We start from the raw sequence: 16935 nt of genomic DNA on the forward strand, positions 1-16935 counted from the left end.
AGATATTTGCCTAATGCTCTCTTGTGCGTATTAAGCAGTGCGTAAGCGAGGCGCAACTCTGCGCCGGAGTTTAGACCGGGTTAGTTTTGGTCTAATGAAAAATCTATTTTAGATTCTCAAAATAGCAACGCGACAGCGGTATGCCTCAGAACGCCTTCCTTTTTAGACCAGAACGCCTATGGGTGCACATATGAGCACTAATGCATTTGCTATTTAAACAGCGTAGCGCAACGCCTCAAAACGACTCCTGCGCCAAGCTTAAACTACCAAAAGACTATTGCGCCGCGCCTTGCGCCACATTGCGCCGGGTGTATGATAGGGCCCTTTATGGGAGTGTCTCTCCATAAAATCTAATAAACAATCTTAAAAACTTTTTGCGGAACTGCAGAATTATCTAAATCCATCTGACATTATAAATTCTTTCCAAATAATTAAAATCTTTCCAGATGTTAAGTCATCTGGTGAAACTGTATTCATATCGTAATATATATTGCAAACTAAAACAAATATCGCAATGTTAGATTTTTTTTTTTTTCAAATATTGTGCAGCCATAGTAAAAAGCTTAACAAGTCTAGCCTTTTTCACAGAATTTTTTTTACAGAAGATTTTTTTTTTACTTTGCCATTACAGAAATACATTATAATTTAAAACCCAATATTTCAAAGCATTATAGCTTTTCTGTATCTTTAAAATGTTTTAATTTTTAAATACAGGCTTAAGGGCTATTCACACAGAATGCAGTTCCTTACATGCATTTGAAATGCTTGGTTGGTAATGTTTTATTAATTGTTTTAAGTTGTTCCGGTATGGCTGTTTATGCTTGTTGTAAGGCGGTCTTGGGTGTCTAGAAAGGCGCCATTTACAAATAAAATGAATTATTATTATTACAATTTAAAAAAAGTGTCTCCTCCGCCATGTTGCTGTCAAATAGAACACTTGTCATGCTTAACTTGCTATTGCAAACAGGAGCTCAAAATGCTTGCCCTGCCTCTGAGTTCTCCTAACTGGTCCGCTGTTTTGAAACTCACATTGAGGATTGGTGCTGTGTGTAAAAGTTGAAATTCTTTTAACTTGACACAGCATCTTAAAATGTGGTGCTCTTGTGCGAGGCCAAAAGACACAAGCCCATGTCCAACAAGTGTATTTAATTAAAAAAACAACAGAATAGTAGCGTCTCTGAATTGAAAAACATATTCATAGTCTGAATTTTCCCTTAAAGAGATAAAAAAAAACATTCAAATGTGTACATAATAATACACAGATTACGGTACAAATATTTGGGATTGTTGAAATATTTAAGAGCTTGTTTTGTTCCTACCAGCCATGGCGAAGTTGAGCTGAGGTGTGCTGTCAGTTTTGGGCTGTTTTTTGGCAACTGAAGGGTCCTTGCTTGGGTTGGAGGGAAGAGACCAGACCTTCTTGCGGGAATTGCTAACGGAATGAGAAGGACTCTTTACTGGCTTGTTGGTGGCGGGACACCATTTGTATCCGGGGTTAGCCTTCATGAACGCATCCTTGTACTGTAAAACAGAGAATAATATTAAATTATTGATTATAGCTTCTAACAGCGTTTCTGACAATTGATTGAATTATTTGCATTTACAATTATTTTTTCTTAATAATCTTAACTAATATTTAATAACAGCTTTTCATGCTAAGGTATTTATTTAGCTACAGTTAAACCAAAAAATTATTCAGACACCAGACATAATTTTGGCGATACCTCATGTATGTAAGTGAGGAGAGCAGATTAAAGTAAACCATGACATATTAACCAAACATTCTTCATACAGTGCAGTGTTCATTTTGTCAAGGAAAATAAGAATGAAAAATGTTTGTTGATGACCTTTTTTTCCAAGACTAAGATGAGACGAAGGTGGAATGTCATGAATATCACAGAGACTACATCACTGAGACAAGACTAAAATGTAGTCAAAAACACAAAAACTAACCAACATTAATTTTTGTTATAATCTGCTGTGTTGCGCTGTTCATTAATTAGATAAGCAGATCAAAGTTTGCACACAGAGGCTGCGTCCGAATCCGCCTACTACTCAGTAGGTACTGCATTTGAATTTCAACGTACTACTCGGCCGTTAGAAAAGTACGTTCTATACAGTATGAATGTGAAAAGTATGTATGGAATTCGGACGTACTACATCCGCCATTTTGTCATGGTCACGTGACCTACCTGCGACGGTTGCGTCGCCTCACTTCCATTCATGAATTCTCTCGCGGGGCATTATGGGATAGCGCAGCGTGTATGGGATGCGCACTCCAGAATCTCGCTGGGAGTAGTAAGTCATCTGGATACTTCTAGCATACTGATTTTCGAAGTCTATGAATTTGGACATACTACTTGGCTCACATACTGATTTTAGCGTACTATATAGTATGGAAGTATGCGGTTTCGGGCGCAGCCTCAGTTTTCAGTCATATTTCTTAAGCAGCAGAGCAGTCAAGTTTCTGTTTGTTCCAGCTGTAGGCAACTTTTCTTTGACTAGTCAACGTTGACTAGACTTTAATAAAATAAAAGTCGACTTTAAAAATCGTAAAGTCGTTTAACCCCTATTACATACTGTACCTTTCAATCAAAGTTATCTTACATTATCAATTGTTCTGACAGTTTACGGCAAAGAAAATGAGCTCGTCATATTTTATTACCATTTTGTAATCTCCAGCAAAAGAACTGTAATAATGTGAAAATGGCGTCAGAACAATTTTTAGTTTGGCTTTATGTTAGCTAATCATTCAATTGAGTCGTGTGTGTTGGTTAGTTCTTACCTCCTTGGCCATGTCTGTGTATTTCTGCTTTTCTTTGGGGTCCAATACAGCCCACCAGTCGGCCAGGATTTTAGTGGCTCCTCGGTTGTCTAATCGTGGATGCTCCTGACGGACCAGCGAGCGATGGCGTTTGCAGAATAGCAGAAAGGCGTTCATGGGCCGCCGAGCCCGCTGTTCAGAGGAGTATTCTTCACTGTCATCCTCCATCCCGCCACACTCTCCCTCCTGAACACTGCTCTCCGCACATAACACCGGCTCCTGAGGGGAAGACGAGTGCAGAAAAGGTGGACAGAGAAATATGGAGATATAGTCAGTGGAACAAGCCCACTTTAGATCAAAACAAAAATGTTCAGGTGTATTTGACAAAGACTATGCACATTAATAATACAGAATATACAATTTGCCAGAATTAGTCAATGGCTGTTTCCCTTGTAGAAATCTAGAAATATGTGCAAGTTACATAAATGACAGTTCATATTTGAATTTTACATATAAAAAATATGTCATATTAAAATATATATTTTAATATATTGCAAAATTGGCCACTTACATTTATCAATCAATCAATCAATCAATCAATCAATCAATCTATCTATCTATCTATCTATCTATCTATCTATCTATCTATCTATCTATCTATCTATCTATCTATCTATCTATCTATCTATCTATCTATCTATCTATCTATCTATCTATCTATCTATCTATCTATCTATCTTTTTTTTTTAACCACTGGTTTTGCAATATTAACTGTAATTTTAGATAGGTGTTCATATATGGCCATGTATAAACATATACTCTATAATTCTACCTAATATATTTAACATATAAATATATTTCTAAATTTTAATACAAAAATTCTTGGGTTGTAAAGAAAAATATATAATTGTGGATGGAAAGCATTGTCAGTGAACTGTGATATCTAATTGAACCATATTGAAAACATGATTATCGTAACCGAACCCAACCAAACTGAACCGTGTAGGATCACACCTCTAATAGATGTACATATTTGTAATTCCAAGAGTTGAAAATAAAATGTTAGTATCCATTTTTGCTATAATTTTAATGTAAAAAGATGAATTCACACTGAATTGTGTTGTTTCAGATCATTTTAAATAAGTAACAAACAGCAAACATCCCTTCTTTGAGTGTACTTCTGTTCTTACAGTATTTTTCATCAAATAAATGCCTCCTCTGTGACTAAAAACACTGAAAAACCCTTCAGACCCCAAACTTTTAAATGATATTGAAACCTTTAATTTTTAAAAAGCTTAATTCCGATTAAATATGTAATAATGTAAATATATTCTGGAGATGGTATACAAGAACAATTTGGTTAAAAGTGTTGTGAAATTTCACATGATTGCATAGACTATTGCCAATTAGGAAAAAGCAAAGAGTTGAGTAGTAAAAATTGCCAGTGCAATTGTGGGTTTAGCACAAAGACAACCAAATGAAATGTATTCAATGAGAATTAAACAGAAGGCACATATCATTACTGAAGAATATTCCCATCCCCTAAATATAAAATTTCAACTTTTGCCATCAAAAAGATGTTTTAGTCAACCTCAAGTGAAGAAAAATGTGTATCAAATGTCCCTTGTGCTGAATGCCATTAGAAGTTTAAATACTGGGTTTTAAGCATGTACAGGTTGTAATTGAGTTTTTAATGTGATTTATGTGATGACATTGAATGTATTTGTGTTGCCTGTTTTTCTGTGATATGAATCCAAGGATAAATTTGCATTTGTGGACAATAAAGAAAGTAAAGTAATCTTTATAGGCTTTTAGTCCTAAACGCTCTCGTAATTAAAACAATTCTAATTTTAGAGTTATTGCAAAGAACTTGCAATAACTCTGATTTGACAGTCACCTTCTCCAGCTCCTCTTCGTCTTCCTCCTCCTCTTCCTCAGAGAAGTCTGGAGCTTTCTTGGCAAGCAGCGGGTGCCACTGCAGACACTTGCGTTTGGGCCTCTTCCCGCTGACCTCGCCCTCCCCCGGAGGCTCTTTCCCTCCACCTCCACCCTTCATTCTGCTGCTGACCCTGAAGAGGACACAGGCCAGAGGTCAAACACGCTGCTTAATGCTCTTTAACATCACATAATAGACTAGAGGAGATGAAGAGGCCATAATACATTGATAATTGCACTGCCTAGTAGTTCATTTAAAGGTGAAATGTGTAATTGGTTACAAGGGGAAGAAAGAAAAAGAATGGCAGCTACAGACTGTGAAGGTAATTTAAAGGGTATTTTAGTACCAATAAAATGATCTCTATTTATTTTAAGCTAGCTTAACTTGATGTAGTACATTATTTAACACCAGACATATTTTTTTTTAAAAATGCAAAAACTAACTTAAAATCTAAATAACATTAAAAATAATGAAACAAATTAAAATGGGAAGACAAAATCCAAAACAAACGTTTCTAAACAATACTAAAATCTTTCCATTTTAACTGGGTTATTCATAGAAATCTCACATCCTATGGGCTCAACTGATGTGACATTTCTATATATTACCCATTCATAGTTCATTCATCTTCTTTTCAGCTTAGTCCCTTTATTAATCGGGTCGCCACAGTGGAATGAACCGCCAACTTATCCAGCACGTTTTACGCAGGGTGTACCCTTCCAGCTGCAACCCATCACTGGGAAACCCCATTTATTTACATTTACATTTAGTCATTTAGCAGACGCTTTTATCCAAAGCGACTTACAAATGAGGACAAGGAAGCAATTTTCACAACTAAGAGCAACAATGAATAAGTGCTATAGGCAAGTTTCAGGTCTGTAAAGTCTAAGAAGGGAAGTATTAGTAGTATTAGTATTTTTTTTTTTTTTGTACAGTTAGTGTGATATTCAGAGAGGCAATTGCAGATTAGGAAGTGTAGTGGAGACTAAATAGTTGAGTTTTTAGTCGTTTCTTGAAAGTAGCGAGTGACTCTGCTGTTCTGATAAAAAAATTTATAATTGTAATGCAAAATTTTAGCAATATTCAAAATCCACATGCATGTATTAATGCCTAATTTAACATGATTGTAGTTAGTTGATAAGTGAATATATCATTACATACATAAAGGCCCAATCCCAATTCTATTTTTGTACCCCTACCACTTCCCTTTAGCCCTTATAACCAAGTGTTAAGGGGAAGGGCTTCAAAACGTACAATAAATAAATAAATAAATAAAAAAGATGTTGCTCGCATTCACTATGGCCATTAGAATCAGCAGTGTTGCATTGCAGTGAACACATGGCCCAATCTAATGTGGAAGACGTTCATTCATTTTCCTTTAACTTCAAAAATGAACCGCCAACTATTCAGCATATGTTTTATGCAATGGATGCCCTTCCTGCCACCCTCTAGGACTGGGAAACATGAAAGACATATGCAAACAAATTCATTTTGGCATATTTTGTTCAATTGTTTTGGCATACAAAAGTCTTCTTGGAGCTTTGCATGATTACAATTGAACCACTGAAGTCACATGAAATGTTTGCAACCCAGACTTATTGTGGATACGTACCCAGGTCTAAATTTCTGTGAATTACAAAATATGTACCCAGAACTTGTTTTCGCAAATACAGGTCGCTGTGCGATGATGATCTAAAGTTTTTCTGAAATGTGTCATTTTTGCATCCTCTTCTTATGTAAATCCCCAATAATAGGCCGCAATATACAATTTAGTCAATCAGCTTGCTGTCGAGTGGCTGACCTAGACACCCTCTTCCCTAACACCCCATTTACATGGGGCTGTCAGCGTCAATGCTTCCCATTGACTTTAAATGGGTGATGTAAGGCGTTGCCTAACTGCATTGTGGATCCATCAGTGCCATTTCAGTGGTGTTACTCGCTGCAGAAGTTGGGAATTTCTCAGCTTTTCAAGCGCTCTTTGGCGTCAGCCAATTAGATCGTTTTAGGCAAATACACCAGCTCAGACAGTAGCCGATTGTGGACTAATTCAATTGGCTGAAGCTGCTATGACGATCGTGTCAGCCCAAACTTCAGACACGCCCTCTGTCAAACGTTGACGCTAAAGCACCGTGTAAATCGGGGGTATACCCAACTGATAGTGTTTTCAAAAGCAATCTAAAGAAAAAAAAACTGTCGCAGAGGTGTGATTTTACAAAGTGTGATTTTATCACATTTTCAGTCTGCTATTTTTTTTTACTTTGTTTTACCTTGTTTCTAAAACCATTCTTCACCAAACTGGAACCCTGTTGCAGTCCACTCTGTTACACATCCCAAGTCCAATGTCATACGTGATGAGCTACTGAGCACACTGGTAAGCCGTCCATATGGAGGCAAGCAGTCAGCGGTAGTGCAAAAGTAAACAGAAGTTGTCTGTGGCATCATACTGCCACATAGCATTCGTTTTACACATAAAATGCAGCCAGACATAGCCCGGGTACATATTTGTGGTTTCCCAGAAATGTAAACCTGGGCCTATATCCAATGAGCCCTTGTTAAATGTTTTTGGTTCCGTTTCTGGACTTTGAACATCTCAGGACCTTTACTGTTTATGGAGGATGAGAAAGCTCTAGGGTTTGATCTAAAATATCTTAATTTGAGCTCCAATCATGAAAGAAGGTCTCATAGGATTGAAACGTTACGAGGGTTAAAAATTAATAACAGCATTTTGATTTAATTAAATCTTTAACAACTACAATTGTGGCAACACGATAATAACATATTTATGACAAGGCCATAAATCAAGTGTGGTGAATCTAAGCACCAACAGCTGTAATGCAGTGAACAAGCAGCCCTAAAACGGTGTCGATTCAGCACAGAATCAATATCCAGTGCGTATTGTTAGTTTAAGGGAAGCGGTTGTGCTGTGGAGTGCAGTGTTCGGTGAGGGAGTGCAGACACAGGCTTTCCTGTCCATCTCAGCACTGCTGTCCTGCGTCTGCAGCACCGGTGCAGATGTACTGTACTGTACATGTCACCTTCACACACTCCCCTCCCCTACAGGACCAGAACACACATCACACATACTGTACATACATACTGTACATGCACATACGTACACATAGTCACATCACACTGTAATCCTCACTCCTAGCTAAGCTGTTTCAGGACTTATGCCCTTCACTTATTGTGCGGTATATTTTAAATGGGATGTATAGATGTGGATTTCGCAGAACAGTGAATGTGGATGCTGAATTAGCAGCAGACATCTTCTGGAAGGTTGGTCTTAGCTGGTGTGTGCTGCCCTCTTGCTGTTAATTCAGTTACAGGACTGTTATGAACAAATGCTGCATTTAGATGAGGTCTAGTGTTCATTCATTGTTGTTAACTCAAAAAAAGGCTAATAGAAGATGGTAAATGTCAATTTTCATGGCAAGGGCCCAAAATATAAACATTAATTTATATAAGAAAATGTTTATTCTCATGTTTCATGTTTAAGAGACACCTTGGAAATTTGGTTAAGGAATGAGCTTCAAGATATACTATATATGAAATCTGTAGCATCTAATGCTATAAAGTCTGTCCATTTAGAACAGCACATGTTTTAATGACTGATTAAGATTTATATTATTTTAAGTATGTTTTGTGTGTGTTTTTATGTGTTGTGATATGTATTTCTCTACAACTTTGTCTTATGCTGCCTGTCTTAACCAGGATTGCCCTGGTAGAAGAGATATCATATCTCAGTAGGACCTTCTTGGTTAAATAAGTAAAAATAAATAAAGAAAATAAATGTGCTTACTTTGGTAATTAAAATTGATTATGCAGAATTACATTAACTCTAAATCTAACTTGCATTTTAACCCTAATAAAGTATGTGCATGTAACTAATTCATATTACTCAGTAGTTAAGTGAATATATGCACTGTAACAAGTACGTCTTAAAGTGTTACAGATTGTTGCAGAAGTGTTACAGAAAACTGTCAAAAAACCAAATGTTTGTAATATTTCATTGCAGGTATCACTTTATTTTGATGGTCCCTTTAATGTATTTTTTTGAATTTAAGTTACATTGCATTTACATGCCAAATAATTCTCATTAGATTATTAGTAGACTGTTAGTGTAAGTTGACATGTACTTGGAAAGTTTCTTATAGTCCATTAAATCTCTGTTGATGGAGCAGTATCAACAGATATTAAGCAGACAGTCTACTAATACTTAAATGAGAAGTAATAGGCATGTCCAGTAGCTCATCAGGGGTCGCCACAGCGGAATGACCCGCCAACTTGGATGCCCTTCCAGCTGCAACCCAGGACTGGGAAACATCCACATACACCCATTAACTTATACACAATGGCCAACTTAGTTTATTCAATTCACCTATAGCACGTGTCTTAGGAATGTGGGGGAAAGCGGAGCACCCGAGGGAAACCCACGCAAACGGGGGAAGAACATGCAAACTCCACACAGAAATGCCAACTGACCCAGCCGAGACTTGAACCAGCAACCATCTTGTTGTGAGGCGACATTGCTAACCACTGAGCCACCGTGTTGCCTGATTATATAACAGAATTAAAAATTATTTCTGTAAATGTTTGCTGGTATTTATGAAAGCAACAGAATAAAGCTGCTGCAGGTGGAACTATACGCAGGACAGCTGAGCAAAACCAATGGGGCTTTATGACCGGTCACTACATGCACTAATGGGGAATCAGTCTGAGTGGTAATAGACCTGCTTAGTGAGTGACAATGTAATAAAGAACAATAAAGCAGTCATTGCAAAAGCCTATATTGTCAAATAAGAATGAATGACACTTTCACATAAAGTGATTGTGTTTTCAATTTATAAATGAATAAACCCCACACTTAATCAACCAAAATACTGTATAATATGTATAATGTACTGTATAACGTTAACATTTTACAATAAGATTGTGTTAGTTAATGCATAGTTGATGCATTTACTGACATGAACAAACAATGAAAAAATCATTTATTACAGTATTTGTTCATGGTAGTTAATGTAAATAAAGTTGTTCATTTTTTGTGCATGTTAACTCATGGTGCAATGAATGAATTTGGATTTCAATAATGCATTAGTAAATGTTCAATATGATTAATAAATGCTGTACAAGTATTGTTCATTATTAGTTGATGTTAGGAATGACATGAACTAATGAAACCTTATTGTTAAGTGTGACCGCTATAACTTTTCATCTGTTAAACTTAATGTAATTAAGTTTTTTACAAACTTAATTTATAAAAGTTTTCAGTAACAGGAGGTAATTTAAGTTAATCAAATGTTTATTTTTTTTTTTTGTCAGTGTATTCATGGATGCCCAATGTAATTATCTATTAACCCTGCTATTAAAGGAATGTAGCAGCAACCAGTCAGTAACCAAAGAAAAAAAATTTGGTTTGGCACGGTGGTATGTGAAAAACATTCAAACGGTTTAGTCAATGGTTATGTTTTTAATAGCAAATCTACTGATAATGACGCATATGTTTATAAATCGTACAGACATTTGATCATTCACTATTTGATAATAGTTTGAGTAAATTGATTCTACTGTTAGCTATCTTTATGCCTCTTTGGTGTAAATACCAATAACATTAGTGTCTAAGGAAATTATGAAACGAGTGGACACTTTGTTTGCAGTTTAATTAAAGGGATAATTTGCCCAAAATCTAAAATTCTGTGATCATTTACTCCGCCTCAATTTTCACTTTACTTTACTTTCTGTTCATTCTTCTGCTAAGAAGATATTTTGCAGAATGATGAAAGCCAGTAGCAATTGACCTCTATAGTAAAAAAATAAAAATAAAAATCTTTTTTGCTCAACAAAAGAAATTTAAACTGGTTTGGAACAAGTAAAGAAGGAGTAAATGAGTAGACTTTTAATTTTTGGGTGAACTAATCCTTTAACTCAGAAAACATAAATGGGGCATTTTGAAAAAGACCCTTCCTGCATTTTTTATGTTTGCATAAATTGCATTGTTTACTCTCATTCACATGCATAGGAAGACAAATGTAACAATCTATTTATTTTTACCTGCAACTAAACAAATGGGTTACAATACCTGAACGCAAGTCTTGTGCAGGGCATTATTCATAAATTCTCTTGACTTAATCTCTTATTTATCAGGGGTTGCCACAGTGGAATAACCCGGCAACTATTACAGAATATGTTTTACACAGCGGACGCCCTAACAGCCACAACCTATTACTGGGAAACACCCATACACTCTCACATTCACACACACAAACATTCATACACTACGTCAAATTTTGTTTCAAGAATTCACTTATAACGCATGTCTTTGGGCTCTGGGGGATACCAGAGCATCTGGAGGAAACCCACATGAACACGGAAATGCCAACTGGCCCAGTCAGGACTCAAACCAGCAACCTTTTAGCTGTGAGGTGATAGTGCTACCCACTGAGCCACCATGCCACTTGCATGGCATTATTCATATTTCATTATGAATTTAGCCTAAACTGCTCTATTTGAATAACAAATAGGTAAAGCGCGCTGATACTGACAAACAGGTAGATGCTAATGAGGTAAGTAAACTTGTGGCACTAGATCAAATAAAAAAAATAAAAGTGTAAAGAAGATAAGGCACATAAACAGGATGGTGGAAATTTACAAATGGGATATAGCAAAGTTCCTCATTGAGATGTCTAACTTTCACAGTCTGATCTGTCAATTCTTGCTAATCTTACATGTCTTACTAGAAAAAAAACAACAACAATTGGCCTTCTTGTAAATCAAATAGTAGAGGAAGGCATTAGCAATGCCAAGGATGAGGGTTCAGTTCCAATAGATTTCCAGAAGGGGTAAAGCCAGTAATTTCAATTAAATGTAAGTCGCTTTGTATAAAAGTGTCAAAAAAAGTATTACAATTGTAAATATTTTCTTTAATGGACTTTCATTTTCCTAAACTACAATTATTTTTGTATTTTTGTAAAATTAAAAAAAAAAAATTTTGTTTAAAAATATATGAAATACAATTTAATCCCAATGTATATTTTTGTATAAGCTATATGAACTGTATTGTGTACTGATTTTTATTAAATCTGACCTTTGACCACAAAACCAGGTTTATGTTGCATAGGTATATTTTTGCCATTAACCAAAACTACATTCTATAGGTCAAAATTATTGGCAAAAATATTAAGTAAAGATCATGCTGCATGAAGATCTTTTGTAAACTTTCAACTATAAACATATAAAAACTCCAACCCAGCCTCATTATTGATATGTACCTGTTTATATTTTTGGAGAGTGTGAAATACATCCCAGGAGGTACATTTTTTGCAGTTATTGTTTGCGCTAATCCAACAGAGGCCGCTGTGTACGCTTTTTAAGATCTCAGATTTCTCTCTTGAGTGCCATTTGCGCCTGCTGTTCTCACGCAAATCTACCAGAGGCCGCTGTCGACTGACTGACGACTGACTGACCCACCCGCGGCCTTCCTTAAACCAAACTGATACTGTTTTTAAAAGCAATCGAGGAAAAGAAAAGCTGTCTGATTTTTTACCCTTTCTCACTCTTACCACTTTATTTATTTGTTTATTTTATTTTTGGCTTTTGTTTTTGTTTTACCAGATTTCTGGAACCGTTCTTTGCTGGACTTAAAAAATAATGTTCTTTTGATGTCTTTGAATCCTTGATGAAATTTTCGTATTCATTTATTTTTTTTTGTTCTTTTCTACACTTCTCTAGATTCCTTAATTGAGTTGTTTTGTGTATCCAATGTGGGAAGACACTTTAAACCAGGGATTCTTAACCGGTGGGCACTAGTGGGTCTCAGTCATTCTGCAGGTTGGCCGCGACAAAGCTTAAAATTAACTCTTTATATTAGACTATACTTTTTGGATTTCATTAATAGTATGCTATATTAAAATGATCGAGTAATGCACTTTCTCCAGTTCTGTGATTGATTACTTTAAACTCGGCGCAAAAACAGCCTCATGATCACGTCTGCAACTAGTACGCAAGTCTGTTCATTCACAAACTATGTGTAAAATAAAAGTGAAAGTCTAACTTGGTGTATTTTTGTGTGAACTATTAAATATACCTGCATAGTTGTAATTAATGTCCTGTGGGTGTTTTATAACGGACGCCCACCCATACAGCAGGAACTAGCGAGGCTCAAGAGTGTTTCTGCCATAGACTGTAAAATAAATTGCATACAAGCAAGCAAGGTTCCTGTAAGCGATCTTCCAATAATATCCAGCTGCAAACACAACCGCCATCAGATCGACGCTATTCAAATGATTTAGGGTGTTTTACTGTATTTTATATTTGTCTATATTTTTTGAATAGTAGATATTTAATAGTAGATATTCAGTCGGTCCAGTTTAAAGCAGAAGCTGGTCTTTTGCAATCTCCCTGTTGACATATGGTTCTCTTTAATCTGTGTATTTATATATACGCATATGTACATACATACATACATATATATTATATAGTTTTAGTATTAATAAATAAAGGTTAAAATAAGCATTTCATACAAACATTTTAAAACATTTTAGAGAAAATGTCAGACAGGTGGGCCTTCAGAAATTGATCGGAGAAAGAAGTGGGCCCTAAAGTGGAAAAGGTTGAGAACCCCTGTAATATAGCAAACACTTGTATGTAAATTTGGAAACTACATTAAAAACAAAATAAAAAAAATGGACTTCACTAGGACGTCTTGGATTTTCTCTGTATTTTGTTTTTTAACCATGACATTTTTCAATATCGTCCTTTTCGAAGTGCACATCAATGGAAAGCTCATGTATTTAGCATTTATTATTACTTTTTTATAGCCACAAGGGTCAAAAATTACACAAGTTAATATTACAAATTACCACATGATCAGCATGATTGCTCAGTGATTAGCACTGTCGCCTCATAGCAAGAAGGTCACTGGTTTGAGTCCTGGCTGGGTCAGTTGGCATTTCTGTGTGGAGTTTGCACGTCCTTCCTGTGTTTGCGTGGGTTCCCCTGAGTGCTCCGGATTCCTTCACAGTCCAAAGACATGCGGCGTAGGTGAATTGAATCAACTAAATTGGCCGTAGTGTATGAGTGTGAATGAACGTATGGATGCTTTCCAGTCCTGGATTGCAGCTGGAAGGGCATCCGCTGTATAAAACATATGCTGGATAAGATGGTAGTTAATTCCACTGTGGTGACCCTTGATGAATAAAGGAACTAAGCCAAAGGAAAATGGATGAATAAATGAGTTTTCATCATTTCTGTTTTTATATATTCTAGACAATGTCACAAAGCCTGGCTCCAATTTACCAAAGACAATGTGGTATTTTTAGCCTATTCTTCACAGATTACAATAGAAGGGTTAAAAGAATAACATACTATGCATTTCATAATACGGCGTCCTAAGATGATCAAAAATGCAGTTTGTTACCGATGCAGTCATTCAGGAAAGTAGACCGTGTTTGAACAGACTGGCTCTTTGCATGATAAAAGGTTGAAGAATGAATGTGTGTTTTATCTGGGATTGAGCACAACCCAATAAGCAGGTGATTATGTACAGGCACAAGCTTAAAATCTGTGATGTAATGAGCGTTTGATCCACCATGTTAAGGCATCAGATTCCAATTAGGCTGTAAATTTAAGAGATATAACAACCGATGGAGGGGGGGGGGGAAACACATGGCATGAAGTGAAGGCGTACTTACAGAGCCACAGAATATGGAAATACGGTATTTGAAAGATGAGGATGGATCTGTCAGTCAGGCTGTATCATGCGATGAAGATGACCTACAAAGTGAAACAAAAAAAAACACACTGTGCCCTCAGTACAGGAATAAATCGTCAAAAGCAAAGCCAAATGCACCACATTACGCTGTCCCCCGGTCTGACCTCTTCGGTCAGTGACATTTTAACTGTGTTTGTGGATTAGTTACCGGCATATGTGCAAACTAGGGTGGCACCTTCAGTAGTGATGATAAAGAATAAAGTTAAGACATCGCTTCGCTTACAGCATCCAGTGACTTCATTAAAGCCACTTCAGATATGGCAAGCTGTATTAACATTTATGCCTTAACTTGGTTAATGAAAACTATAGTCCCATTCACAATGTCAAAATATGAACTTAGATTTTCAGATTATTCAGCACTGTTCAATAGTGACAAGCAACTATTAGTAAATAAAACTAAGTAATATTCATCTTGCCAAACTTGAACAATGTGATAGAGCTGCACAATATACTGTTTCAGCATCGATATCGCATCATGGACTTCTGCAGTAGTCACATCTTCACACAATATTTCATAATGAGTCTGGATTATAATTGATTAACTCACATTTCAGAAAACATGAGCTTTACGGAGCCACTGCAAAGTTTAAGTATGATAGAGTAAAAGTTTTTTATTTGCATGCGTTTTTAAGTCCTGTGACTACACATTTTAGGAGAGTTCTGAGCATTCAAGCTTTTGAAATGGTACACTTTGTTACTTTATTAAAGATTAAATATTAATTAATGTCAGATTTTTCAGGCCGGTCATAATATATTATTTGTTGTATGATATATTGCACCAAAATATATTGTGATAAACGATATTTCATGTCATTTAAAGACCATTTTATGCCACTCAAAATGTAATGGCAAAATGACAATATAATATCACCACAATGCAAGTCCACTCTTCCAAACACATATTTTTCCTAATAACATTTAAGTTGATTATAGTCATTTTAACAATTTAATAATCCGGACTTGGAATCAGAATGTGAAAACTCTTATCCTAAATAAATGTTAACAAAAAGGTGCAGGGTCAAAAGTAAATGAGGCTGCGGTATCTGCTACCAGATCTACTGTATATTCAGTTGTCAGACAGACAGCCCCATGAAAATATTTATAAATATAAATTTAATTTAATTATATTTAATTTAAATAATTTATAGTAAATACTATATTGGTTTTTTTTTGCCATACTGAAACTGACACCTCCAATGGAGATAGAGATGTTGCAAAATCAGCAAAAACGTTGCTAGAATTGGTTTTCATGTATGGGCGATATTTATTGAATCACCAAAAATTATTAAGCTCATGTCCATGTGTCGTGCGTTAAGTCGATACATTGATTATTGTGACAGGTCTAGCAGTGTGCCGCTAAAATTCCTGACCCATAAACTAAACTGTAAAGTATAAATGAGAAATCTTTCGATTGTAATAATTCCTATTAACATCGAATTCTAAGAAAAAATTTTCCCTCACCATAAACAAAAGTGACTCTGCATTATCAGATTAGCTGTTCAATTTCTTTTTGAAATACTAGCAGCGCAGATTTTACAAACAGCAGTTTTTCTTTTCATTGTCACCCAATTCCAGGTGACTCCTCACAAGAAAGTGTCCTTTATACAAACAACACAATTATGATGCAGTTTTCCCATTTTCTTTTAACTTACAAAATATAAATGACCTTCCGATACCAGCAAATAAAAAAAAACTGGTGAAAACAAAACAGACTTTTTATCAATAATGTATTCTCCAATAATTCAGTCTGCTTTGAACCAAATCCCTGCTCTTTATATATATATATATATATATATATATATATATATATATATATATATCTTTTTTTCCCATCCAGAACTAAGGGTGTGTTTACACTTGATTAAAACAAACTTTGGTGTCATGGATCTGTTAGTTAGCATTTATACTAAATCAGCTTTTTGCTTTAATAGGTCCATCTTATGAACCGCCATGAGCATTTTGCACGCTGCTTATGCGCCCTGAGCACCTTGCATTTTAACCGCCTGCTGCACCTTGCATTTTTTGTCGCTGCAAGTTGTGTGCTCACAGTTGAAAAATAATCAACTCTGAGCGGAAAAAGCATGTTGGGTCAATCACATCTTTTTCATTATCCAATCAAATGAAAGTAGAAGCGGGTTATCCGTTGAGGTAACAGCAATGTTTGTGTTGATAAGACAACTCTGGAGGCTTTTAAAGATGGAGGAGAGACTAGTGGTGGTTGTTTCAGAAACATAAAAGTGCATTCGATGTGATTGGCCCCTTACGCCCGATTCATATGGGGCTTCAGCATCAACACTTGACGGAGGGCTTTTCTAAAGGTGGGGCTGACGCGATCATCATAGCAGCGTCAGCCAATTAAATTAGTCTGTAATCGGCTACTATCTGAGCTAGGATATTTGTATAAAGCGATCTGATTGGCTGACGCTTCCTTTTTGGTGCTTAAAAAGTTGAGAAATTACTAACATC

At 35.9% G+C, this 16935-nt stretch overlaps 1 protein-coding gene across 14 annotated transcripts in view; it reads right to left on the reverse strand.

Moving 5' to 3' along the window:
• The window catches only part of bbx (BBX high mobility group box domain containing), a 56991-nt gene that overhangs the window by 31580 nt on the left and 8476 nt on the right, over positions 1-16935 (reverse strand). For 10 of the 14 annotated variants that reach the window (XM_073914914.1, XM_068223979.2, XM_009305469.5 and 7 more), the window contains exons 2-5: positions 14390-14471; positions 4662-4833; positions 2786-3043; positions 1320-1521 (exon numbers count right to left, since the gene is read on the reverse strand). In XM_073914914.1, the coding sequence (XP_073771015.1) occupies positions 1320-1521; positions 2786-3043; positions 4662-4820 (619 nt within the window). In that variant the 5' untranslated portion in view covers positions 4821-4833; positions 14390-14471. The remainder of the gene's footprint in view (positions 1-1319; positions 1522-2785; positions 3044-4661; positions 4834-14389; positions 14472-16935) is intronic. The other 4 variants (XM_073914913.1, XM_021479389.3, XM_073914910.1 and 1 more) reach the window with 1 other exon arrangement.

This window comes from Danio rerio, chromosome 10, assembly GCF_049306965.1.
Source record: "Danio rerio strain Tuebingen ecotype United States chromosome 10, GRCz12tu, whole genome shotgun sequence".
Classification (NCBI taxonomy): Eukaryota; Metazoa; Chordata; class Actinopteri; order Cypriniformes; family Danionidae; genus Danio; species Danio rerio.